At 60.3% G+C, this 23,222-nt stretch overlaps 3 protein-coding genes across 5 annotated transcripts; all 3 read left to right on the top strand.

Moving 5' to 3' along the window:
- Positions 1–379: 379 nt before the first annotated feature.
- LOC309887005 (uncharacterized protein) lies at positions 380–3,490 on the top strand (the record flags this gene model as incomplete). Its single annotated transcript, XM_082778384.1, has 8 exons — positions 380–444; positions 947–1,066; positions 1,747–1,994; positions 2,242–2,333; positions 2,452–2,672; positions 2,902–3,012; positions 3,085–3,214; positions 3,341–3,490. The coding sequence occupies 8 exons, from the start codon at positions 380–382 to the stop codon at positions 3,488–3,490; spliced, it is 1,137 nt and encodes a 378-aa protein (XP_082634510.1).
- A 587-nt stretch (positions 3,491–4,077) lies between these two features.
- FANCE (FA complementation group E) lies at positions 4,078–8,338 on the top strand. 3 transcript variants are annotated; one of them, XM_082778744.1, is made up of 10 exons: positions 4,078–4,588; positions 4,854–5,484; positions 6,143–6,187; positions 6,439–6,498; positions 6,602–6,718; positions 6,817–6,940; positions 7,561–7,636; positions 7,726–7,792; positions 7,876–8,001; positions 8,212–8,338. In XM_082778744.1, the coding sequence occupies exons 1-10, from the start codon at positions 4,383–4,385 to the stop codon at positions 8,311–8,313; spliced, it is 1,554 nt and encodes a 517-aa protein (XP_082634870.1). In that variant the 5' UTR covers positions 4,078–4,382; the 3' UTR covers positions 8,314–8,338. The 3 variants fall into 3 exon arrangements, 2 of the variants coding, with proteins under 2 accessions (XP_082634870.1, XP_082634869.1); XM_082778743.1 differs by having other exon boundaries at positions 6,575–6,718; XR_014319032.1 differs by lacking the exon at positions 7,726–7,792 and having other exon boundaries at positions 6,575–6,718.
- A 4,989-nt stretch (positions 8,339–13,327) lies between these two features.
- On the top strand, positions 13,328–23,219 carry LOC309887004 (uncharacterized protein). The gene is made up of 15 exons (XM_082778383.1): positions 13,328–13,520; positions 17,105–17,256; positions 18,006–18,052; positions 18,339–18,415; positions 18,537–18,600; positions 18,853–18,928; positions 19,156–19,183; positions 19,785–19,925; positions 20,040–20,171; positions 20,426–20,573; positions 21,007–21,059; positions 21,642–21,692; positions 21,797–21,873; positions 21,963–22,076; positions 22,178–23,219. Exons 2-15 carry the CDS (start codon positions 17,138–17,140, stop codon positions 22,506–22,508), a joined length of 1,458 nt encoding a protein of 485 aa, XP_082634509.1. The 5' UTR covers positions 13,328–13,520; positions 17,105–17,137; the 3' UTR covers positions 22,509–23,219.
- Positions 23,220–23,222: the final 3 nt, after the last annotated feature.

Raw genomic sequence — 23,222 nt, 5'->3', positions numbered from 1 at the left:
GACTTGACTTTAAATAAATCGCAACTAAATATTTAAGAACCTCTGAGCGGCCGGCCCTTCTTTGTGGGATTCCTCTCCAGCCCTTGGGGGGGGGTTTCTAGCCCAGGGGCTGGGGGTTGCTGGCACTGCCCCCTGCGCCCCGTTCCCCTCCGCCAGCCCCTGGGGGGCCCCAAATCGAGGGGTGCGGGTGGGAACCGGGCTCTGCTTGGGGTCCCCACGGGGACAGGACCCCCCCCAGCCCCCTGACAGCACTAGGAGAAGCAGGGCAGGGGTTAAGCTGATTAAGGTGAGGGTTGCTCAGGTGGGAAGGGGTGTGCCCACCCCACGAAGGCCATAAATACCCCCGGGAGGGTCCCAGCCCTACAGGCAGCCAGAGGAGATGGAGGCAGGCTCAGCATCGGGGGCGTTAAGGGCCCGGGGGGGCTCCCCAAGACCCCTGTGCAGGTAGGGCTGGGTGAGGGGGCTGCGGGAAGGGCTCTGGGGGGAGATGGGCTGTGGGACCCTCAAGGGGGGGCAGAGAGAGGTTTGTGACAGCCCTGAGCATCCCCCTGCCGTCTCCCCCAGAAGTTGTGGGGCTGGAGGGGGCAGCGCTGGGGGGTTCCCTTGAGCTGGGGGTCCTGGCCAGGCTCCCCCCTCCCCGCCAGCCCCGCACCAAGAGCTGCTGCTGCTTTCTGCCCCTCCTGGGGGCCTGCCCCAGCCCCCTCTGCCCTCATCCCCCCCCCCCAGGAGAGCCCCTGGGCTTGAGCAGCAGCTGCTCAGCCCCAGCCCAGCCCCTGGGCTCTGTTTGCTTTGCAATTAGCCAGGAGATAATTAGCCGGATGGGAAAACGTGGCCGCATCCAGGCACAGCCAGCACCTGGAGGGGGCTGTGCCCAGCCCCTGGCTTTTGGGGTAACCAGGGCTGGCCCCAGCCCTTGGCCACGTAGTTTTTTTTTCCCAATTTGCAGGAATTTTGCCCGTGGATTTTGCCGGTGGGGCCGCAGCTGCCGCTTCTCCCACGACCCCAAATCGGCCCCGCGGTGCCGCTACTTCCAGAGCGGGGCCTGCGGCTACGGCGAGCGCTGCAGGTGAGGGGCACCCGGTGCCACTGGGACGGGGGGGCCAGGAGGTGCCGTGTGGGGTTGACCCCTTGTCGTGGTTTAACCCGGCCGGCAGCTAAACACCACGCAGCCGTTCGCTCACCCTCCCCCCTCCCTCTCTGGGACGGGGGAGAGAAATGGAAAGTGGAGCCCATGAGTTGAGATAAAGACAGTTTAATAAGACAAAATAATAATAATAATAATAATACAATGATGATAATAGTACTACTACTAATAATGTGTACAAACAAGTGATGCACAATGCAATTGCTCACCACCCGCTGACCGATGCCCAGCCTAACCCCGAGCAGTCCGGCCCCCTCCCCCCGGCTAGCCACCCCTATATATTGTTTAGCATGACCCCAGATGGTATGGAATACCCCTTTGGCTAGTTTGGGTCACCTGTCCTGGGTCTGTCCCCTCCCAGCTCTTACTGCACCCCCAGCCTGCCTGTTGGCAGGACAGAGCAAGAAGCTGAGATGTCCTTGGCCTGGTATAAGCACTGCTCTGCAACAATTAAAACATCGGGGTGTTATCAGCACTCTTCTCATCCTAAGCCAAAACACAGCATTCCACCAGCTACCAGGAAGAAAATTAATTCTGTGCTAACTGAAACCAGGACACCCCTCTGTCCGTCTGTCCCTCTGTCCATCCCCGGCCTCCTCCAGCTTCCAGCACGTCCAGGAGGAGCCGGTGCCGGCCGGAAGCCGCCACAGCCCCGTGCCCAGCGTGGCCCCCGGTGCCTGGCGCACCTCGGTCCCCGCTGTCCCCAGGGCGATGCAAGCGGACTTCAGGCTCCCAAATATGGAGGTTGAGGAAGAAGAGAACGATAAAGAGAACGTCCCAGTGCTGAGCAACCCCTCGGGGCGAGCTGTTCATGAGGAATTCATCCACTGGAGAGCTCGGGGTGCTGCAGGTAGGTGCTGGCTGCCCCAGGGAGCAGCAGGGCTGGGGGTGTTGGGGGTCGTGGTAGGGCATCCTGAGCACACCGACCCTTGAGCCAAATCCCCTTTCCTCTATCTCCGGGCAGGGCCCAGCTGGGGCTGTGGAAACCCCTTCTGGCTGCTTTTTTAGGGTGGGGACCTGAACTGCTGAGCCCGTGCAGCTGGCCTGGCCCTTTGAGGGGCTGGGATGTGTTTTCCTAACAGCTCTCCTACCTGCAGGCTCTCACCCGCCAGGACCGGGACCGGATCCAAACTCCCCCAACCCCAGAGAGGCGGCGGTGGAGACGGCGACGGGGGCTGAGCGCTCAGAGGTGGGCTCGGGGGGGGGGGGTCTCCAGTGGCTGGGCTGCCCCCATCACCCCGTGTCGGTCCCACAAGCTGGGGCAGGGATGGAGCAGGGGCTGCAACGCCGCGCTGCTCTGCTCGCAGGTCCCCGTGGAGCAGGGGGCTGCGGCAGCCCCGCTCCCTGCCGCGGCGCTGAGGGCGCGCAGCGAGGCCGTGGTGTGCGGTATCTGCATGGAGCGGGTGTGCGAGAAGGCGCTGCCGGAGGAGCGGCTCTTCGGGATCCTCCCGAACTGCAGCCACGCGTTCTGCCTGGGCTGCATCCGCACCTGGCGCCGCAGCCGGGACTTCCAGAGCGAGGTCATCAAGTGAGCACACGGGGATGATGTTCAGGGCAGCGTGGGGATGGTCACTGTGCCCTATTCTGCACCCCCAATTCCTTCCTCGGGTCTGGTGGTGCGGCTCCTGGGAGCTGGGAAGGGGATGGGACATGGCTGCGGGGTGAGGCGGTGGTGGTGGGATCCTGTGTGGGTCCTGAGCCCTGCTGGGGGCTGTTTCCCTTCTGGAAACCCACCAGCACGCGTTGCCTTCACCCAGGGCTTGCCCAGAGTGCCGGGTCGCCTCCAGCTACTACATCCCCCACAAGTACTGGGTCTCGGATGCGGGCGAGAAGGAGCAGCTCATCGAGCGCTTCAAGGCGCGGACGGGGTGAGTGCGCAGCACGCTGGGCTCTGTGCTGTGCCAGGAGCCGTGCTTACAACTGGGCTTTGAATCCTGCAGGAAAATCAGGTGCAAGTTCTTCATCCAGAACCGCGGCCGCTGCCCGTTCAGGTCGGACTGCATCTACCTGCATGAGCTGCCCGGTGGCCGGCCACCGCGGCGCGGTCCGCAGCAGCAGAGGACGAGAGCTGTAAGTGGGGAGATGTGTCCTGGGGGGCTGGGGTGCCCCATGAGATATGTCCTGGGGGGTCCCGGGGCACCATGTGGATGCCCGACGTGGCTCAGGCTGGGGCTCCCGCTCTGTCCTGTGCTGCAGGAGCTCAACCCCTCTCCCTTGGGGAGCTCGGATGAGGACGACTCCTTCCTGCTAGGATGGGCCTTCACCAGGGCCTTGCTGGAGGCGGACTCCCGGTACTTGACCTTTGCCTACGAGATGCTCTTTGGGGACTCCAGCGACTCCGACTAAACCTCGGGACCCTTTGGGACCCCCCCCCAGTGAGCCTTGGGTGCTCTTAGTGCCAGGGACCTGCCTGCTGGGAGGGCAGCCAGCTGCTTTTCATGGGTTCGGCTGCTCCTGGCTTCATTTTGGGGTGGCTGTGGGTATGGAGGGTGCTGTAGGGGCAGGGCGGGATGGGGAACGTGCTCTGGCCGGAGCCCCACGAGGCTGGCGGTGATGGAGCCGCAGGGGTTTGGGGGCACGCAGCCCCCTCCCCATACGTCCTTCCCCTGGGATGGGGGCAGTGGGGTTTTTAATGCACAGGTTGGGGGTGGGGAAGGCGCCGTTTTTACACTGCTTTTAGCCAAACTTTTGCAAATCGTGCAATAATAAAAACGTGCTGTGGAAAGCTGCCTGCGCCCCCTGCTTCCCGGGGGGGTGACACGGAGGGGACCCCCGGGCTTGGGGCTGCGAGCGGGGAGGGTTTCCCTTTAAGGGCTCATTTGCATAAGGCGCGCACGTGGGGTTCATTTGCATACAGCGCGCGCTTTTTCCGCGGGAAAGGCCCCAAAGGGGCGCGGGTGGGTTCCGGGGGGCGGGGAGGGGGCTGCGGGTGCCCCCATTCCCCTATTTTGCCCCCCAGTGGGTGCCTTTCGGGCTCTAGCCTCTCCGGGGGGAGCTGTGGGTGCTGTGGGCGGTGTGTGTGGGGTCCGGCTGCTCTTTGGGGTGCTCGCTGTACCCACGACCCCCCAAATTTTCCCCCTCCCCAGCAGTGGGGAGCCCCCCCAAAGCCCCGCAACCACTGGAGGAGCACCCATGGGTTTGCTCCGGGGCTGGGGGTGCACGGACCCTCCCGGCACCCTTCTGGGTGTCCGGTGCCCCCCATTTTTCCCGTAGGCTCTGCGGAGCCCCCCCGGCAGTGATGGAGCTCCCCTGGCTGAAGCTCCTGGCCCAGCCCTGCCGCCTCCTGCTCCACGCTCTGGCCTCGGGACCCTCGGGGCCGCTGGCTGCCCTCCGCGTCCTGCAGCGGGTCCAGGCCCGGGAGGGACCATTCCCCTGGCAAGGCTTCACGGCCGCCCTGTGCATGGAGGAGCCCACGCTGGAGGGGCCGGAGGAGGCCCTGGCTGTGTGAGTTGGCTGCGATCCCAAAACCCGGGGTGTGGGGGGGTGTTTGGGACATCGGGTGCCCAATTTCTGTGTGTCCTCTCCCCTCTGGTGTAATGGGCTGTAGCAGGGAGCTGCTGCTTTTCCAGCTTGTCTGCAAAAGCTGGTAGAGGGGTTGGTTCTGTTCCCTTCAGACCCCTCTCCATGGGTGGGGTGGGCACATAAGGACTTGGGGCCATGCAGGACTTTGCTCTGATGCGCTCCTTCTTCATTTTCTCCCCTTTTCCAGCAAACCACGGCTGCTGCTGCTCCCTGTCGTGTGCCAGAGAAACCTCTTCTCCCTGCTGCAGGCGGTGGCAGCGGTGGTGCCAGCGGACTGCGTCCTCCAGCTACTGCAGGCTGTGAGGGGGGACCCCAACCTGGACCCCTGGGTGCAGGCACTGGGGGCCCTGCTGCAGCGGGGGCTGCGGGGTGAGGAGCTCTCCCCTCCACCCCCTGCACTGACGGCCGCCTGCCGGCAGCAGCTCAGGTGCCTGTGCCAAAAAATCGCCCCGAGCAAACCAGAGGGGCAAAGAAAACTGATGTGGTGCCCCAGCGAGCAGCTTGGTGCCGCAGGGGACGCGGCTGGCTCCGTGCTCCCAGGTGGGAAGCGCAAGAAAGCGTCTGAGGAGAGCCTGGAGCCGGATGAGGGGAGAGGAGGGAAGAGGGTGCTGCTGGAGGAGGTGGTGTTTGACCTGCCGGGAAGCCAGGACGGAGAAGATGAAGCAGGGGTGGAAGAGATGCCTGCGGAGACTGCGGGGGACAGATCTGCTCAGAGCACGGCTGGGGCTGCTCCGGAAAGCTCCCAGCAGGATGCAGCTGGGGAGTCCGGCAGGATTTCTCAGACAGAGGTGGCAGCTGAGGTCCAGGCCTTTATCCAGGTGCTGGGGAGGTTCCCAAATTTTTGGGGGTTTCTTGGTCTCATCCTAGGTGAATTTTCCCAGTATGAGGGAAATCCAGCTCCATGCTAGATCTGTGCACTCCCCTCCCCAAACCTCTCCTGCCTAGTGGAGAGGTGGATGCTGTTCGGGGAGCATCCTTGTGTCTCCTGGGGACACCTCTGAGCCTCACCGCAGAGGAAAAGTCCCCTGGGAGCCTTCAGGCTGCTGCCCCCCTAAGGGGCTGCTGCTGTGTGCATGGCACAGGTACCTTAGAGACAAATAATTCTCATTTGGGGGTACTGCTCGAGGCAAGGAGCCCAAGCTCTCTGCAGACTGACAGCAAGCTGCAGCTGTGGGGCTGTGCTGGTTTTTCTAAGGGCGTTGTGATTTTCACCTTCCCTTTTAAAAGGTGGCTGTGCAGGGCTGGTGCTTGGCGCCAGATAGCTCTGTTGTCCAGCTTCAGAACAGCAGGATGTTGAAAATTGCTGTGCAAATAAGAGGTGTCATTACTTACCTTTGAACTTACCCTCCCAAAGTGCTTTTCCTAGAAATCAGGAAGCAAACTGAGCCAGCAACTCCCTACCTGAGGGTTTTCCTCCCCCTTTCCAGCCAGTGAATGTTCAGTCTCATTTCTTTCTCTTTACTGCGTTTTCCCCAGATGCATGGACCGAGGCTGAAAATGCTGCTGCTGCAAGAGTCCAATGTAAGTGTTCTTTTGGCCTTTCTCCTTGCTGCAGATGGGCTAAATGGGTTCATCTGAGGGCCTCCAGGAGGGATGGGAGAGGAGATGGGTTTCTCAGAGATGACTGATTAAAAAGACAGCCCAGCTGCCAGCTCTGCAGTGTGTGGGGTCAGTGCTAGCTGAAGTGGGGAGGTGGGAGGGAAGAGGGAAGCCCTAGAGCTGTATTTTGGGTTTGGTTTGGTGCATTACCCAGGGGCTGCATTTCCTTGCAGCGCTCAGAGCTGAGCATCCCACCTGAGCTGCGTGTCCTCAGCCACTGCTCTGCTAGCCAGGTGAGCATCGGTGTCCTCATAGCTGCAAAGGGCCTGCCGCTGTCCCTGACGTCTCTGTCCCCTCTGCTGTCCCCAGCTCGAGGGGTTGTGCTCCTTCCTCCAGCTTTCCACGTGCCCAGAGCAGCTCCTGGTGCGGTTCTGCAGCTGGCTGCTGGCTCTCACACCCGACCTCAGCTACGCCAGCGCAGCCGTCCTGGCTGAGCAGCTCTTCCTCAAGCGAGTAAGTGCCTGGGCAGAGGTCTCCAAGATTGTCTCTGCCCTATTTTCTACCCCGTTTCCTTACCTGCAGTCCCCACCTCCCATCTTTTCTCTCCACAGGTCCTGTCCCTCACACAGCCGCCCTCCCGCCACCTCATGGCTGCCCTCACGTCCTTCTGCTCCAAGTACTCCCAGCCCTTCTGTCAGGTCCTGGTGGCTCCGGTGCTGCGGGAGCCAGGGGAAGGTGTGCTGGGCTCGAGCCCTCCTGTGGGCTGCCCTCACGGGAGGCATGGGTGGTTTTAGGGACAGCTGGAGGGAGGCTGTGGTCTGTGAAGGGCTGTACCCAGTGGGCAGGGAAGCCTTAACTGCAGGGTGCTGCCTCTCGGAGGGCATTTATCACCTAAAATGTGTGTTAGGACACATAGAAATAGTGCTGGAGCAATCTGGGCAGGTGAATGCTCAGAATTTGGGAGGGAAGATGGGTTTACAGGTGCTTGTATGCACAGGGAGGCAAAGCCAGTTTCCAGCATCAGCTCTCCTGGAGGAAAGCTGCCATCCCTCCATGGGCACAGGGATTTTGGGCAACTGCTAATGCTGGGCCAAAACCTCCCTGAGGGGAGGCATTGCTGGCACAGGAAGAGAATCCTGCATGAACCTTCACCAGGGCAGCATCCCCTGTTGCTGGGGACTGCTGGCAATTAAACCTTTTGCCACGGATGGTTGAAGAAAGCTGGATTATCTGAGCCCTAGAAGGGGCACACAATACACCAGCTGATTTCTGGGTGTCCTGACTGGGTTGAAGGGGTAACAGGAAGGGTCAAGCACATCCCTGTGGATTTGGCAGCCTCTGCTTTGCTCCTGCAGGTGCTGAACAGACCAAGCTGCTGTGTGAGCTCGTGGAGGAGTGCCTGGAGCCTGACTACGTGAGACTGGTGTTGAGGTAAGAGATCAGGAGCTGAGCTCTGCCCTGCAGATCCAGCGGGGCCGTGCAAGCAGCATGGCACATCTCTTCCTCACTGTCCTTTTTAGTCAGGTCCTGGAGGTTCCTCTGTCGGAGCGACTGCTGCCAGTGGTGCTGGCCGTGCTGGGGAGGCAGGTGAGGGCCCAGTGCCCTGCAGATCCCCAGCTGGCTCCAGCAGCAATGGCCAGCAATCCTCCCCACTCCCATTCCTCTCACAGGAGGCGCTGCCCCCCGAGCTCTTTGACCTCCTGGTGCTGACGCTGTGCCGGCAGGCCCCGGCCTTCGCCACGTCGCTGAGTTATGCCAAGCTGGTGACAGCAGTGCTCACCATGTACCAAAGCCATGTGAGTAAGGCCTGGCGTGCTGCTGCTGTCTGGTGTTTTCTAGCTCTGGGGGGCAGATGGGAGGCTGAGGGGCTGTCAGCGGGGGCTGCAGCTGAGCCAGGACCTGGCCCTGGGGTCTCATCTTCCCATTGCAAGGAATAGATGCCCTGAAGGACATGGGGCTCTGCTGGTGTGATATGGCTCTGAGCTCCTTGCTGCTCTCCCCCCCAGGTCACACCAGCCCACCGGAGCCGCCTGGCAGCTGCTCTGGAAGGCAGCAATGCAGCCCTAAAGAAATCTCTGCAGGCTGTGCTAGGAGCGCCTGCCAGGTGAGGAGCATGTCCCTGCCTGGGCTCAGTGGGTTTCCCTGTTTCCCTTTCCCTAGGGAATCTTTTGATTTCTCTCCTTTCCTCCTCCCAGGTGAGCACTGACGGAGCTGCTGCAGGTTTCCTTGGATGGAGGATGCCTTTATGTTGCTCACCAGCAAGACAGGAACCCAACGACTGGCTCAAAAAGCAGGGGGAGGCTGCAGGTGTGCCTCTGCCCAGGACTTTGTGTGGTGCTGTGCTTTCAGCTGCCGTGCTGTGAATGGGGCTGGGGCTGTCGTGGCGTTATCCCAGAGCAGTCACTGTGCTGGGATATGGGTGGTATCTACCCTGGGGTGTGAAGATGAGGGTTTTCTCAGTTAAACGTGAAGTTTGCAGCCTCTCTATGTCTGGTCTGTCTCTGGGCACCTTGACTAAGGTCGTGGAAAGAGGGAATGTGTGTGTTGGAGGGTTCTGCGAACGTGTTTACGGCGATCTGCAGCCCCAGCTACCCGCAGTGGGCGCCGCGCTCAAGATGGCGGCTCCCTCTGACCCTGCCTCTCCCAAGATGGCGCCTCCTCCCCCGCCTCTCCCAAGATGGCGCCGTGCGCCCCTCCCGGCCTGCCCCGTCCAAGATGGCAGCGGAGGAGGAGTCGCTGGTCCGCCTGTGGCAACGGTGCGCCGCGGGGCGGCCGAGGGCGGCTGGCGGCTCTCAGCTCTCCGCCACCCGCCGGGACGGCGCTGCGAGGCACTGAATCGTCCCGAATCTCCCCAAATCGTCCTGGGGGAGGGGGGGGCGTGAGGGGTGTCGGACAGGGCAAGGGGCTGGGAGGGGGTTATTGCATAAAGGCTGCCTGGGGGAAAATGGGTTGTAACCTCTAGAATGTATTTTTTCACCTGAAAATAAAACCCGTTCTGATGTTCACAATAAACTAATGTCATGCAGGTACTTCACTCCTGGGTGTGGGTGGGGTGGTGCTGAAGTGAGCCCAGGGCTGAGGCTGGCAGCACTTTCCACTTTGAGTATGTTCTTGAGTATATTTCCACTTTCCTATATTCTCTTACACAAAAGGGTTTTCCATCAAGTAGGTCCCTGCGTGGCCCACTAAGGCAGGGTGTGGTTATATATATTTTTTTTTGGGGGGGGAGGGTGTTTTTGAGTTTCACCAACCGCTGCTCAGCCCTCCAGCCAGGGATGTTCTCTCAGCCATTACATGTGTGGATGTATAAACCCCCTGAACTAAAGTACAGACAAACTTAGGAATCTCTTGCTGCATCTAGTGAAGGTGGTGAGGAGAGGGGCAACACTCAGTATCTGTCACAGTACCCTCGGTCCCTTGATTTCATTTGCACTGAGCAGTCTGCTCTGCCATCAAACTGCCCTAACCTAGTGGGACTTTGGTAATTGGAGTCCTGTATCTGACGTGTGGTTTGCATTAAATGTCTGCTTCCCTTAATGTTCAGGACACTCTCTGCTGCAGGATGAGGTTTGCATAGATGCACGTAGGGAAGAAAAAAGATTAGCCTGCTAATGGCAGAAGCCCTCTCTGCTTTCAGGTCCCCTTTGGCTTGATGACTATGCTGGATGTTGTGGTATTTTCTACCCTGTGCCAGTATCTCTGAAAGCTTGACTGAACATCTGTGTCTTACCAGGTGCCATTAGTAGTTTAAATCAACCTGAACGTGTGTCCTGTTCAAACAGAGTGCAATGTGGTGTTTCTCACAGCTGAGCAGCACCGTGCCTTCCCAGCAGCAGTTCACCTCAGAGCACATTGCTCATTCCTGGCTCCAGCTCTGAGCTAAGCTGGTAGCCCAGGTTGAGGAGGTCAAACCTGCTGTCTGATAACAGATGAAGGTGAGATGTGATGGCCCAGCCCCTGGCACCATATCTGGGTGTTGAGGCAATGCCAGCACCATTTGGCTGCTCCTTCAGGCTGTGCTGCTGCCCTCTTCCAGGGGCAGGCATTGCCTTCAGCTCCTTTCTGCACACAGGAAACAGGGTGGAGAGCTTTGTTTTTATTTTATTTTTTTTATCTGTAAGGAAAACAAACTTGTTATCTGTAGTGAGGAGCAAAGGGTCATCTTGTTCAAAGCCTTTGCTTTTCAAGTGTTTTTCTAGCACTGTTATATTCCAAAGTAACAAGCAAGCAGTACTGCTTGGTGGAGTTCACAGAGCCTCAGTTCTTAATGCCCTGAGTACACTGCTAAATCAAGACAGAAATTGATTTGAGACTGTTTGAAGATGACAGCTCTGGATTAGGCTTAATTGACCATCATGATTTTACATCGACTCAGATGAGCCAAGGCACAAGTGGTAAGTTTTGTGCATGTCAGCTTTTCTCTTGACAGCTCAGCTGATTCCTGAGCACTGCAGCGTTGCTCTGCTGGGTTGTTTTTCTGGTCTGCTGGGATTTACAAATCTCACTTCTTTCAGTTTTGGATCTTCATTTCTTTCCATATTCGGCATATCTGGTGCTAAAGAGCTTTGCCCAGTTGCTGTCCTGTGAAGGGAAATAACTACCAGAAACTGGAACACCTTAGCTAGTGATTTGTGTAGGAGGAATTTGTGATGGATGTCGATTGTTAGGAAAGGGAGAACCCATAACTTAATGCAGCAGAATGGAGTTTAAAGGGAGAACTGGTAAAAATTGATTTTTCTTCTGGAAATCTTACTTTTTTTTTTTTTTTTTCTCCTGCATGGCATACAGGAGAAGTCTTCCTTTGTATCACATTTCTGTTCTGCAAAGTGGCAATAATTGGCCTTCCTTTGGCTAAGGTATTTAATAATACACTAATAAAATGTGTCTCTATAGCCTGACTCTGTCCAGATTTCAGTTCTGTATCCTTGAAAGCACCCCTTGAAACCTCATCTGGACACCTGTTGGCCAGAGGACTGAACAGATGTGGCTGTGAGAGGGTGGATGCACTCTGAAGGCGGTCAGCACTGGGGTTTGTGATGGTGTATTTTGGTTTTGAAGCATTGCATACTTCAGGAACTGTTTAAAAATTCATAAACATTTACATCTACAAAGGGAGAAGAGGGATTAAAGCACGTAGGTGTGACATGTTGCTGCTTCAAGTTTGCTCATTAATGTTTAGACCCAGCCAGAGAAATGAAACTCTGAAGCATTAAGTGATGCTCTTAATGCTGAGAGCACAGATTTCTTTATAGTAAGAATCTCTCAAGCTATTTTAGGTGACAGTGGACTGATGAAGCTTCAAAGTCTACGCTAGCTGGAGGAAAGAAACCTCAAGAGAGCCAAATTGTTGATGTATTTGCATACCAGTGTGTTAGTGGCTGAGTGTATTGAAGCTATTGTAGGGCTGCCCATAATGTGACATAAATAGAAATTGTGCCCTGATCATCACGGTCTGAGCCTGCTGTTCTGGCTTTATTAGGTAGCAGGCTGCAGTCTTCACAATTTCCCTGTAAAACGTCTACCAATGTAAGTGACCTCGGTGTCCTTGTCCCTAGGTGCCCTGTCTGGCTGGGGCTGTTGGTCGCATGATGATGACAGAGGACAAATTCGTCTCCAGAACTCACCTGGCAGTCAGCTTCCCCGTGTCCTTGCTGGAGAAGAGCTGGCAGGACGTGTGCTGTGTATCGATAAAACCAGAGGGAAACCCTGGGACCTCTCTGACCAGAGCTGTAAATGGTTTAAAGTCGTCTGGCTGCGGTGTGCATCTCCGTGCTGCAGGATGTTTGTTTTTGTAGCTGCTCGCTGCTTTCTTTAGGTGGCTGTCTCATTTGAACAGGCTGTTCTTGGCTGCTATGTGCCACGCACAGCTTGCATCTCCAACTCATCTGGAGCTACTGGGCCAGCCTACGTGCTTTTTTTTTTTTTTTTTCGAGAAACAGTAGTCAGAGATCAGTTTTGCAAACGGTAAGGGGGAGTTCCTGTTCTGCTGAGCAGCTTTATGCTGGCCTGTGCAAAGAGCCTTGCTAGCTGTGTTTGTGCTGCTGGCTGCAGCTTATCGAGTACAATGGATTCCTCTGGGGTGTACGTGCAAGATAAGCCATGAGAAGTTGGAAGTGAACCCTGGAGATGCTAGAAGTGCTGGGGGAAAGCTGCTCGTTTCTGTGGTGGATTGTAGCTCCCCCACGGAAAACTTTACTTTTGACTCCTCTTGACCCTCCCAGGAGCTCTAAAACCAGCTCAAACAGCGCAAAGAGGTGGAAGTGTCATAAAACATCCATCAGGTTTTATAGTTCAGCAGAACCTTATCCAGGAACAGAGGGAGAGCCAGGGCCGGGCTTGTGTTTGTCTTGATTTACTGGCAGTATCGGTGAAGTGAAAGGTCTGAAGTGTTGTTTAGAGGTTTCCTAGGCTGCCTGTACATGGCAGTGTATAATTTTCAGCTGATTTATTTGGGATATTTGACAGTGGTTCCCTATCTGCTTCCTCTTTTGTAGAGATTTATCCCCTTCATCGCAGGGAGGGGATTTCCCTTTTTGGCCTAATATTTTTTTTTTTTTTCAGGGAAATTAACTCGATGCGATTGTGCGCGCGATTGCTCTGCTCCGCTGCAGACTCGTCCAAGCCATGGTGTTTGTGTGTCCCCTCCTGCAGTAATGCTGGGGCTGGGGAAGCCATCCTGTGACCACATTTTGGTGACAAGCTGTGAATCACACGGGTGTAATCCCCAGTACGCCGAGGCTGGTGCAGGTTTGAGCTGAGAGCTGGTGGCTGGGATGCTCAGAGCGAGCCGCGCTGGGAAAGGCTCAGCAGCCTTTTATCAGCCTGAAATTTCAAATTCAACCAGAAGAAGCAAAACCATTCTTTCTCCTCTGTTTTGCCAGCGAGCTTTTAATCATAATAAGAGAGTCGTGCTCTCCCTCGGGACGCCTGGTGGCTGCCAGCTCCCTGTCAGCTGGGGAGATCAGGGCCACACAAAGATGCGTTTGGCCGAGGGCTGGGGTTTCGCCTTGTGCTTCTTGCAGGACTGGGCCCCCCGCACCGACCTAATAAATCATCTTTGCCGCAGCAGCAGCAGCCAGTGCCTGTCTGAGCGGCTTTCTTCCCGAGCCGAGAAGTGGATAATCCAGATGACCGCCGTCCCCGCCGTCTGAGCGCAGCTTCGGGAGGAGCCCCGGGGAGATGCCGGGGCCGTGAGCTCCTGCGGGACCCCTCCGGAGGAGGCACGAGGGCTGAACCCCGAGCCCCCAGCAGCCGCTCAGCTCTCGGGGCTGGAGATGTCCCAGCAAGGGTCTTGCTCTGCGTCATCCTTCAGCAGGTCTGTGCGTGGGGCTGCTTGCGCTTGTTTAAGGCCCTAGAGCTTAACTGTGATATAGGCGCTCCCAGGTTGAAAAATAAGAATAAATAAAAGTCCCTGGGTGCTTCTAGCAAATGCTGGTAGAGGCTCTGTGAATACAACGGCCTGCATAAAGGGGTGGTGTTTCTCTTTGGACCCCCTGGCATGGGGGTGGGTGGGCAACAGAGGAGCTTTTAGGCAGAAAAGCTCTTTTCTGGTGTGGGGAACTGACGTGGTGGTGTTTTTAGGGCTGTGTCCCTGTCAGAGCTGCTTTCTGCAACCGTGGACCCGCGAGGAGGCTCGGGCAGAGGCTGTGGAGGGCGGCGTGCTGCCAGCCCAGGGCCAGGCTGCTGCTCCTGGGGGGGAAGGAGGGCGCCTGCAGGGATGGGGTCAGCAGGCTGCACTGGTTAATGAGGGCTGGTTAATGAGGCTGTGTCGATGGGAAGGCACTGGTATATACAGGGTGTCCATCCTCCATCCCCTGAGCTTCCACCCTCTGCCCCCTTTTACTCCCATACCCCACTGTGTGTGTCCTGGCTGCAGGCAGTGTCGAGGAGAGACAAGAAAAAGCATCAGCACCAACCCGTGCAGGTTAGACCCACGTGCCCAAGCAGCCCCTCGTGTGATGCTGACAGCAAGGAGCCCAGCAAGGAGGGGAATGGTATTGCATGCAGCAGGCAGGTGCCTGGGTCTTCCCTTCTGCTCGGGGCTCCCCTTTCCAAAGCACTGAGGAGGGGTTAGCAATGGGATCAGCAGTGCCTGTGCAAACCTGACCGTGCCTGGAGACTTCTTCTGCCTTCCCAGGGAAACCCCAAATTTAGAGGTGAGGGGGAAAGCTCTGCTGCTCTGGTTTATCACCCCTGTTGGCACCTGGCTTGGCTGCCTCTGGTGGTACCACCAGTGGGATGGGTCCGGCCCTGCCACTGCGAGCCCCAAGCATCCTCCCACAGCTCAGAGCAGCAACCTCTGCTCACAGTGGGTCTCAGAAAATTCCCTAGGAAGTGGGATTGACCAGCCCCAGTGACCAGCCCTCACACCCTGAGACTCTTGGAGATGGGCAGCAAACATCACAGAGAGATGGGGAAAAGGGGGAATCCTAGGGGAGGCCTTTGAAGGGTGTATGAGGCAGCAGGTGGCGGTGCCAGTCTGCCTTGGGGCACGGCTGTGGCTATTTCCCTCACCCACGCTGGCAGTGTGAGCTTACAAGGTGCTAATTGGCATTAATTGGTGCTAATCATGCACACCACTGCTTGTGTCGCTAGGTAGGTGTGTTACAGGGAAGGCAGGGGGCAGCTGGGGCTGTCCCTCCCCTAAGATGGTTCACGGCTTCCCAGCAGCTCTGCTGTTGGGTCAGGGCCAAGCAGGGTTTCTTTGCCCCAGGATGGAAAAAAACAAAACAAAACAAAAAACACCTCCATGAAGCTCCAGGGGCATTTGCAGACCCCAGCCTGGTGGGGCAGAGCTGCTGGTGGCCATTTCAAAAGCTTCATCCCACCGTGGCACCGCACAGCTCCTGCTTCAAAGCCTCAAATATTCTCTCTGAGCCCTCCCTGGACCCGGGGCCGCATCCTGTGCCCTCAGCAGCTGGGTACAAGGCCAGGCCAGCCCTGCCCCGTTTGCTGGCTGCCCTCTGAGGCTTTGGGGGATTTGCAGACCCCAAAGACCTGCAGCAGGGGCAGGGGGAGGACTGATGGTGATGCCTGCCTGCAGGCTGCCCCCTGTGAGCATCGAGTCCAACTCCACGTAAGCTCATTAGGGGAAGAAAGCGGCTTTAGGGGATGCGATGGATTTGAGCAGAGGGGTCGGGCAGGGAAAGGGGCAGTGGGGCTGATGGCTGGGGGAAACGGGGCTGCCAGTGGGGGCAGGAGGGACGGGGCTTTGAACACATCACTACGGGGGCTCCTCGCCACCCATCCTGGTTTAGCTCTGTGCTGTGCCCCCCTATGAAGGTGTAGGGCTGCCCCCATCTCCACGGGGACCCTGAGCCTGCTGTGGGGGCTGATGCTGAGCCCCAGCTCTGCTCTCTAGCCACAGACAGCAGCTCTCCCCCCCTGCTAGAGGCCGCAGGATGGGGCCCCGTGCCCCGAGCAGGGGATGCGCGGCCACCTGCGAGGCGCTCAGCCTGCCCCGGCCCCAAGCGGAGAGCTCCCGGCCGCTCTCGGGCATGTCCTTTAAAGGCCTTCTCGCTTCGAGCCGTTCCCTGGCAGCTCCTTCTGCTCCAGATGCAGTCGCTCTCCCCTCCGAGGAGGCTCTGCCGCCGCCGGCTTGCACCGCCTGGGGCCCCGGACCCGCCGGCCGAGCCGCCCCCCTCGGCCCCCTCCCGGGGACCCGACTGCACCGAGGGCTGGGTGCGAGCCGTGGGCTGCTCGGGACGGATTTGGGCAGGTAACTGAAGTCCCCGAGCCAAGAGAGAGCTGGGAATGGCTGCCTGGGGGGTTCTGTTTGTGCCCCGTTGTGTGCGAGCGAGCTGCCTGCCTCTGGATTTGCAGCCGTAAAACAGAGAGAGATGAGGAGCTGCGAGCGGGCAAACCATGGGGGCTGCGGCGGCTGTCACCGAGCAAACGCTCCGCAGCGGGGGCCATCCCTGGGGAAAAACCCGATGCTCGCTGATGGGATGAGGTGGGGGATTCCTGGGGGCTCCCTGGACCCCTGGGCAGAGGTGTCGGGGATAATTCCCAGCCGACAGGCATTAGGGATTTGACGTTTTGGAGCATCGCTTGCTTTTACGCCGAGATCAAGGCTGGGCAGGCTCTGGGAGAAGCAGAATTGTCCCACTTGGTGCGGGGGAACTGAGGCTGAGGCTTTGCACAGGTTTGGGGGGGGCTCAGCCGGTCCCTGCTCTTTGCCCACTTAAATCTCTGCTGCATTTTGTCCTGGCAAAATAAAATAAAATAAAATAAAATAAAATAATTTCCTTCTGCCCCGTAGCTGCGTTCCTGCAGGCACAGCTCCCCAGGACATGCGTCCTGCAGGAGAGCCCCTTCTGCACGGCGATCATCATGGGCTGGCAGCGACTCCCCGGGCTCTCTGCCGTCTCTCTCTCTGTTTTTTAAACATTGCAAAACAACTTAAATGAGGCATCTGGGCTTGCTTACAGAAGGAATTGGGAATCCCTTCTATTTATCTATCCAGGAGCCTGACAGGCGGGGTTGCTCGGAGCGCCCCCAGCCTGGGGCACAGCGGGATGCCCCCCCTCTGCACAGGGTGCCCAGGCTGGCAGGGGGTGCAAATATACCCCATGTAGGGCTGAGGATCGTGTCCTTGATGCTAGAGACCACGAGGGGCAGGAAAATGGGGGTAGCAAGGGGAAAATCTGCCCTCAGTGTTGTATTGAGAGGTGGCTCGCCATAAATCCCTCGCTCTCCTCTCCCGGTGCCCGTGCCCGTCCCAGCAGCATCCCCCTCTGCGTCCCGCTGGGGCCCCTCCACCCCTTTCCCCACAGATGCCTCCACGCTGAAGCAGCAGAGGAGCTCGGAGCTCCTGCTGGGTGCGAAAACGCTTTAAAAATATAACATTTAGAGGCGTTCTCCCATCTGCGCGCAGCTAATATGTGTCTCTCGTGATAGGTGTGCTGGTCCTGGAGCCTCCGCACTGTGCAAATGAAGCCGCTCGCGGGGACCTCGCCGGGCGCGGGGGAAGAGGCGCAGGGACGTGCCCAGGGGCGTGCGGCGCGGCAGCGGCACAGGAGGGGCTGCCGGCAGAGCCCCCCGGCTCACAGGTAGGGGCACCGGGGGCTGGCGGGTGCCAGCGGGGCCACCATGGGGCTGGCAGAGCTGGCTGGTGGCACCGGGCGGCGTTTGGGCGCAGCAGAAATTATTATTATTGTCTTTTTCTTGCTAATCCTGGGGACTGACTTGCAGGGAATAGCTCCATTGAGCCCTGTCTGGAGCCTGGAGCAAATTTTGGGGGTGCAAACCCTTTTTCTAGCTGCACGCTGGGCTCTGGCACAAGCTCTTTGCACAGCAGCCCCTTAATTTCCTCGTGTGGGTGCTCCAGCGTCCCCGGCCCCACCGAGCAGGGATGCTACAGAGCTGCTGCACCTCCTTGCACCCAGGACAGGATTTTGGGGAGCGTGCACGCGTGCTGAAGCCCTCTGTCCCCACGGCGGTGACACGAGATGACTCCTGGGGGCCCTGCCAGCAGCTGCGTGTGCCGCTGTGCTTGCGAAGAGGCCAGCTTGGCAGCCGGGGCGCAATAAATGTGCTGAGGAGGAGCGCGGCCGCGGGCCGGTGACTCAGAGCTGGCTGCGAGCGGCTTCGGCGGCTCCTCTGCAGCGGCTGCGGGAGCGGAGGGACAGGGGGAGGCTGAGCCTGTGCCGGGGCCAGCGGGGACGGAGCGGGCTGGGGAGGATGCTCGGGAAGGAGCCAGGTCTGGGGCAGCGTGGGGGTGGGATGTCGGCTCTCCCTCTGGAGTTTTTTTGGGGTTTAGTGGAGTTTCTTTGGGATTTACTCGGGCTCCTCTCCGCAGGGAGCAGCAGGCAGAGCCGGCCGGGCTCCCCGCGTCTCCGGATGAAGGTAAGGGCAGTGGGGATGGGGGGAGAGGGGTTGTTTCGTGCACCCTCCTGAGCAGCATCGCGTGGGTTTGGGAAGGGGGCCCCTCTCCCTGCATCTCAATGCCCCCTCCATCTTGGGGAGCATGAAGGGGTCCCCTGAAGCTGCTCCTGAGTGCTGGGGATATCCTTAAAAATGCGGAGGTGTTTGGGGGGGACACCTGCCAGCCTGTGCCTGCTGGGAAACTCCTGGAGTTTTTGTTTTTTTGGGGGCTCTGCCACCCCGCTGCCACCGCCCTCTCTGTCCCCAGGGAGGATGAGCAGTCCCCAGGGGCACCCAGACGGGGTCGTGGCTGGGAGCGAGCAGAACACGGAGCGCATCAGCGAGGTGAGAGGGACGGGAGGGTGCCGGGTTCGGGCCCCCGGAGCCACGCGGTGATGCTCTTTTTGGGATGCCGTCCAGCACCAGGAGGGGGTTGCTCCGACAGCACCCTTGTCCCCCTCCGCAGGAGCCGGGCAAGGACAGGCAGGAGCTGGCCGTGCGCACCGGGGACAGTGACGGCACCGAGGAAGGTGAGTCCCTGTCCGGGTCCTGGGCTGGGTCCCCTCGTGGTGGGGCTTGAAGTGTTTGGGGTGTTGGGATCCTGTGGGGTTTCGCTCCCATGGTGGAGACCCGGGGACTGGTTTGGGGGATGTGAAACCCTGCTGGTGCTGGGGGAAGGATCGGGATGTTCTCACGCTGGGACAGGAGGGCAGAGGGAGGAGGAGAAGCAGACCAAAGCCTCCACGAGCGGTCTCTCCAGCAGTGTCACTGCCTCCCCGCAGATGCAGAAACCCTGGAGGAGCCGCTGCTGAGCTTCCCCGGTGAGCTCCCGGTGCTGGAGAGACTGGGCCTGCAGAGGTAAAAGGGGAGAGCACCGGCATCGCTGCTGGGGGGCTGCAGGACGGGGTGGGGGGTCCCGGGGCACGGCGTGCTCCGGGGATGGGGCTTCCCATGGCACGAGAGCTGCTCTGCAGGCGGGGGTCCCACTTCTGGAGGTGGCTGGCACCCGAGGGAGCAGCCCAAGCGTGTTTTCGGCGTGCAGCCCCCTGGTGCCACCACCCCTGACAGCACTTCTCTTTTTGCAGCGTGGCTTTGACGGAGCAGGACGTGGAGGTGAGGGCTGCCGGGGGCCGGGGGTGGGCTGGGGAAAGGGGACAGGGGACAAGGGACAGGGGACGGACGCCGTGTGCCCGGCCCTGGCACCGCAGTCCCTTGGCAGTCGCTGCACGAGTCCCTTTCGTGGTGACGCTGTTGGCACTCGGAGGCAGCCGCATTTCCGTGGCGAGACAAGCCCGACCTCTGCGCGCCCGCAGTCCTGCAAAGCGCTCTGCAGCTCGCCCTCAGCCAGGGAGGCAGCAGAAGCCACGTTAATAAAACTAATTGTCCTGCGAGTGCCAGGGCTTGAGGCAGGCTCTGCCGTCCGGCGTGTTGGCTGCGAGGGCTGGCATCTGCCTGGCACGCTCCTGCCAGCAGGGTTTGGGATTCCCACGCATTATCAGCTGCCTGGGGCTGTGTCTCAGGCCCGTGGCATCTCCTGGGGGCTGCCCCCTGCATGCAGCAGCCTAATGAGTGCTGGGGAAAAGCAAGCGCTAATTGCCCTCAGCACCAGCCCTGTTTGGTGACATGCTAAAGGGGGCTGGCTGTGCCATGGGGACAACAGTCCGTGGCCTTCCTGTTATCCTGTGTCCCACCTGTGTGCCCTCCTGCCCCCCAGGCAGCCTTTGCCCACCTTGCCCTGGCTTTTCGCTGCGACGTCTTCACCCTGCGGCAACGGGTGCAGGTGGAGAAGCGGGCACGGGATGCGGCGGAGGAAAACATCCAGGAGGAGCTGGGGCAGTGCCGGGCTGCCCTGGAGGTAGGTGGCACCGGGGCAGGCTGGCATCTGCTGGGGACCTCCAGCTCCAGAGGGGTTTGGAGGACTGGAAACCTCGTCTCCAGCAGCCCCCATCCTCCCCCTGTCCCCCCGCAGAGGCTGGGCGCATCCTGCTCAGACGCGGGCTGCAAGGAGACGCTGGAGCAGCTGCAGCACAGCCTGGCCGTGCTGGTGGCCGCCGTGGAGCGGGCAACGAGCGCTGCGGAGAAGCTGGGGGCTGTACATCAGGTCGGTGATCACCCGGGGTGGGGTGGAGGGCGCTGGGGACGCACCGCTGGGCTTGCTGGGGTCTGTCCGTGCTCCTCCTGCTGCTGGTGTGGGAATCTTGCTTGTGAACGCTGGGGTGCAAGGGATCTGCCCGCCCTTGGGTGTGTGTAAGGGATCCGTTTGCACCGCTGTCAGCCCCCGGGGGTGGTGGGGACACCGGGGGGCTGTAGGGACAGAGGAGCTGGGATCTGATGGCTCGTGCCGCCCGGCTGCAGGAGGCGCGGATGAGCCGAGCGGCGGAGGTGATGGTCCAGCACGTGGAGAACCTGAAGCGGCACCACCTGCGGGAGCACGCCGAGCTGGAGGAGATGAAGCGCCTGATCCAGCAAAACTCCCGCAACCGGCAGCTGGCCGAGACCCAGGGTGAGGTGGGCTGCGGGGTTTGGTCCCGAGCCCCTCGGGTGCGTGGTCTGGGGACGGGGGCGGGTGACAGCTGGGGCCGCAGCCACCCGACCCGATGACAAGCATGAGGGGCCCCGTAACGGCAGCCACGGGGTGGGAGCAGCTGCTGGTGGCCGCAGAGCCGTCAGCCCGTGGCTCAGCGGGGAATGCAGGGCAGGGGGGGCACACAAAGGACGCTCTGTCCCCAGCCCCTGGCCCTGCAAACCCCACGCACGCTCCGAGCGAGGTCTCCCCAGCGAGGGCACCCCTGGGACTCGTGCCAGGCATGGGGCACGGGGCCCTGCTCGCCTTCAACTGGGGGGACGTTTGCATTTTCCTGCACATCAGCCCCCATTTTTTATTTTTTTTTTTTGTATTTTGGAGGCAATCTAAGACTTCTTTCCCTTGCTCCCAGATGACGCGGAGCCACGGCTGAGGCCTCACCCCCTGATGCGATCCTTCCAGCAGGTAACCGGGCAAAGCAGCCCCGCTGCCAGCCCCCAGCCATCGTCCCCGTGCCCTGCCACCGTCCCTCACCCGGCTGTCCCCGCGCACCCGCCACCCCCCCGGGCAGCACCACCCTTCCCAGCCGCTTGCTGCGGGCGAGGTCTGCTAGAAACACCGAGGATGGGGGCAAAAATTAGGGGCGGCCACGGGGGAGATGGTGTCCGGGGTGTCTCAGGCAGGTCCCTCTGCATTGCAGGGCTTGGCTGGCAGGAGGCCGTTCTCTAGCACCAGCTCGAATTCGGCACTGGTTCCCCTCCAGCTCAAGAGGTAGGGGAGCGCTCGGGGAGGGGTCAGGCAGCCCCGGTGGCACGGCTCGAAGCAGCAAGGACAGGCACGATGCTCTTGGCTTTGCCCTTCCCTCTCCTCACCGGCTTCCCCCCGTAGCAGCAGGGCTGGCGGGAGGCTGGCAGGGTCCTTCCTCCTCCTCCTCTTCCTCCTCTTCCTCCTCGGTGCCCCCTTGCCCGTGGTGGGGAGGTGGGAGAAGGGGCTGGGGGGCGCGGGGAGGGGGCGTGATGCTGACCGCAGCCCCTCGCTTCCCCGCAGGCGTCTGCCCGCCGCAGAGTCAGCATCGCCGTCATCCCCAAGCAGCTCTTGGTAAGGACCCGCACAGCACAGCGGGGACAGGAGGGGGCTGCGCCCCCACCACAGGGCTCGGTGCCATTGGGGGGCTGCTCAAAATCCCCCCTTTTTGTGCCCAGCCAGGTGCCAGCACGGACGGCCGAGCGTCCCCCGCCAGCGAGCCGGAGGGGCCCCAGCGCCCGGCCAGCACCCAGAGGTACCCACACTGCGTGGTGAGGGGACCGTGGCCCCGTCTGCCACCGTCCCACGGGGGACAGCACAGCCTCCTGCCTTCTCCCTCCCCAGGAGCGAGCTGGAGCCACCGGGCCGGGGCAGCACCGTGAGCGGGGAGCCGGCGGCTGGGGCGGATGGCAAGGACACGAGCGCAGGAGGCGAGGAGCCGGAGCAGCTTGGGCTGATGTGAGCGCACCCCGCGTCCTCCCTGCAGCCTTTGGGGGGGGGCTCTGTGGTCCCAAAGTGGTTGGCATGTAGGGATGGAGCTGGGGGGCTTGGGGACGGAGGGCAGGGATGGTTTGTGGCTGCCTCATCTCGCCCCTGCCTCAGTTTCCCCGTGCGTTGCAGGTCACCTGCACCCTCCCCAGCCTCGTTTCGTTTGGGGTTTGCAAAAGGGCCCCTCATCCCTGCTGGGGCCGCTTTAGGGTGACGAGCGTCCCCTGTCACCTTCTCCCCAGGTCCAAGGGGTCCCCGGCGGAGCTGTGGCGGCCGTGGCTCTTCCTCCCGCAGCACTACTGGGTTCTGTTCTGGCTGCTTCTCCTCAGCGTCGCCTTCCTCCTCCTCCTCCGCGTCCTGGAGCTGCAGCGGCTGCAGCCCGCGGCGTCGCCCAAGGCCTAGCTGCAGCGGGGGGGAGGCGGCTGGGGGGCACCCGCTCTCCATCACTGCTCCTGCCCCCCGCCACGAAACACAGAGACCCTAGAGAAATAAAATCGGAGGCAGAATCGGGGAGTTTTTGGATGGAGCAGGGGGCGATGCCCGGTGCTAGGAGCTGAGGGGGGCTGGAGCCAGCTTGCGGGCATGAAGCTGCAGCAGCCCCCAGCCCTGCCAGGAGTTTCCTCGTTCTCACGCCACGCTGAGGGCTATGGGGATGTGCCCACGTGTCCCCTTTTCCCTGGGGACACAAAGCAGGCTGCCTGGGGCCAGCAGGTTGGCATTAGAGCTGTGTCCCTGCTGTGCCATTGCGGTGGCACACCCTTGCTCCCTGGGGGCACTCATCACCAAAGGCTGCTGCTGCTCTCCTCCTCCCCACGTTTTGGGGGCCGCCACCACCTCCGTCCCTGTCCCCAGCCCCGGCGTGGGCACCCCTGGGGCCCCGCAGAGCAGCCGTCGCTGTGTGCCTCTGCTTCTTCTGCCACCGTGATCAAAAGCGAGTGCTGCTTCCCAGCAAGTTCCCCCCGGGGGAAAAAAACCTGCGCCTGGAAGGAGCCGAGGAGCGGCGAGCCGTGTTCGTAGCGCCAGGAAGGGCTTGCAAACAGAGGGAGCTGTTTCCGACAGCTCCCGTGCCTGGGAAAAGTGCCCAGCTTTCCGCAGCCGCCCCATTTCCGTGTCCGC

Source organism: Aythya marila (genome assembly GCF_965140915.1).
Source record: "Aythya marila genome assembly, chromosome: 24".
Classification (NCBI taxonomy): domain Eukaryota; kingdom Metazoa; phylum Chordata; class Aves; order Anseriformes; family Anatidae; genus Aythya; species Aythya marila.
This window is presented reverse-complemented; position numbering and strand designations above follow the sequence as displayed.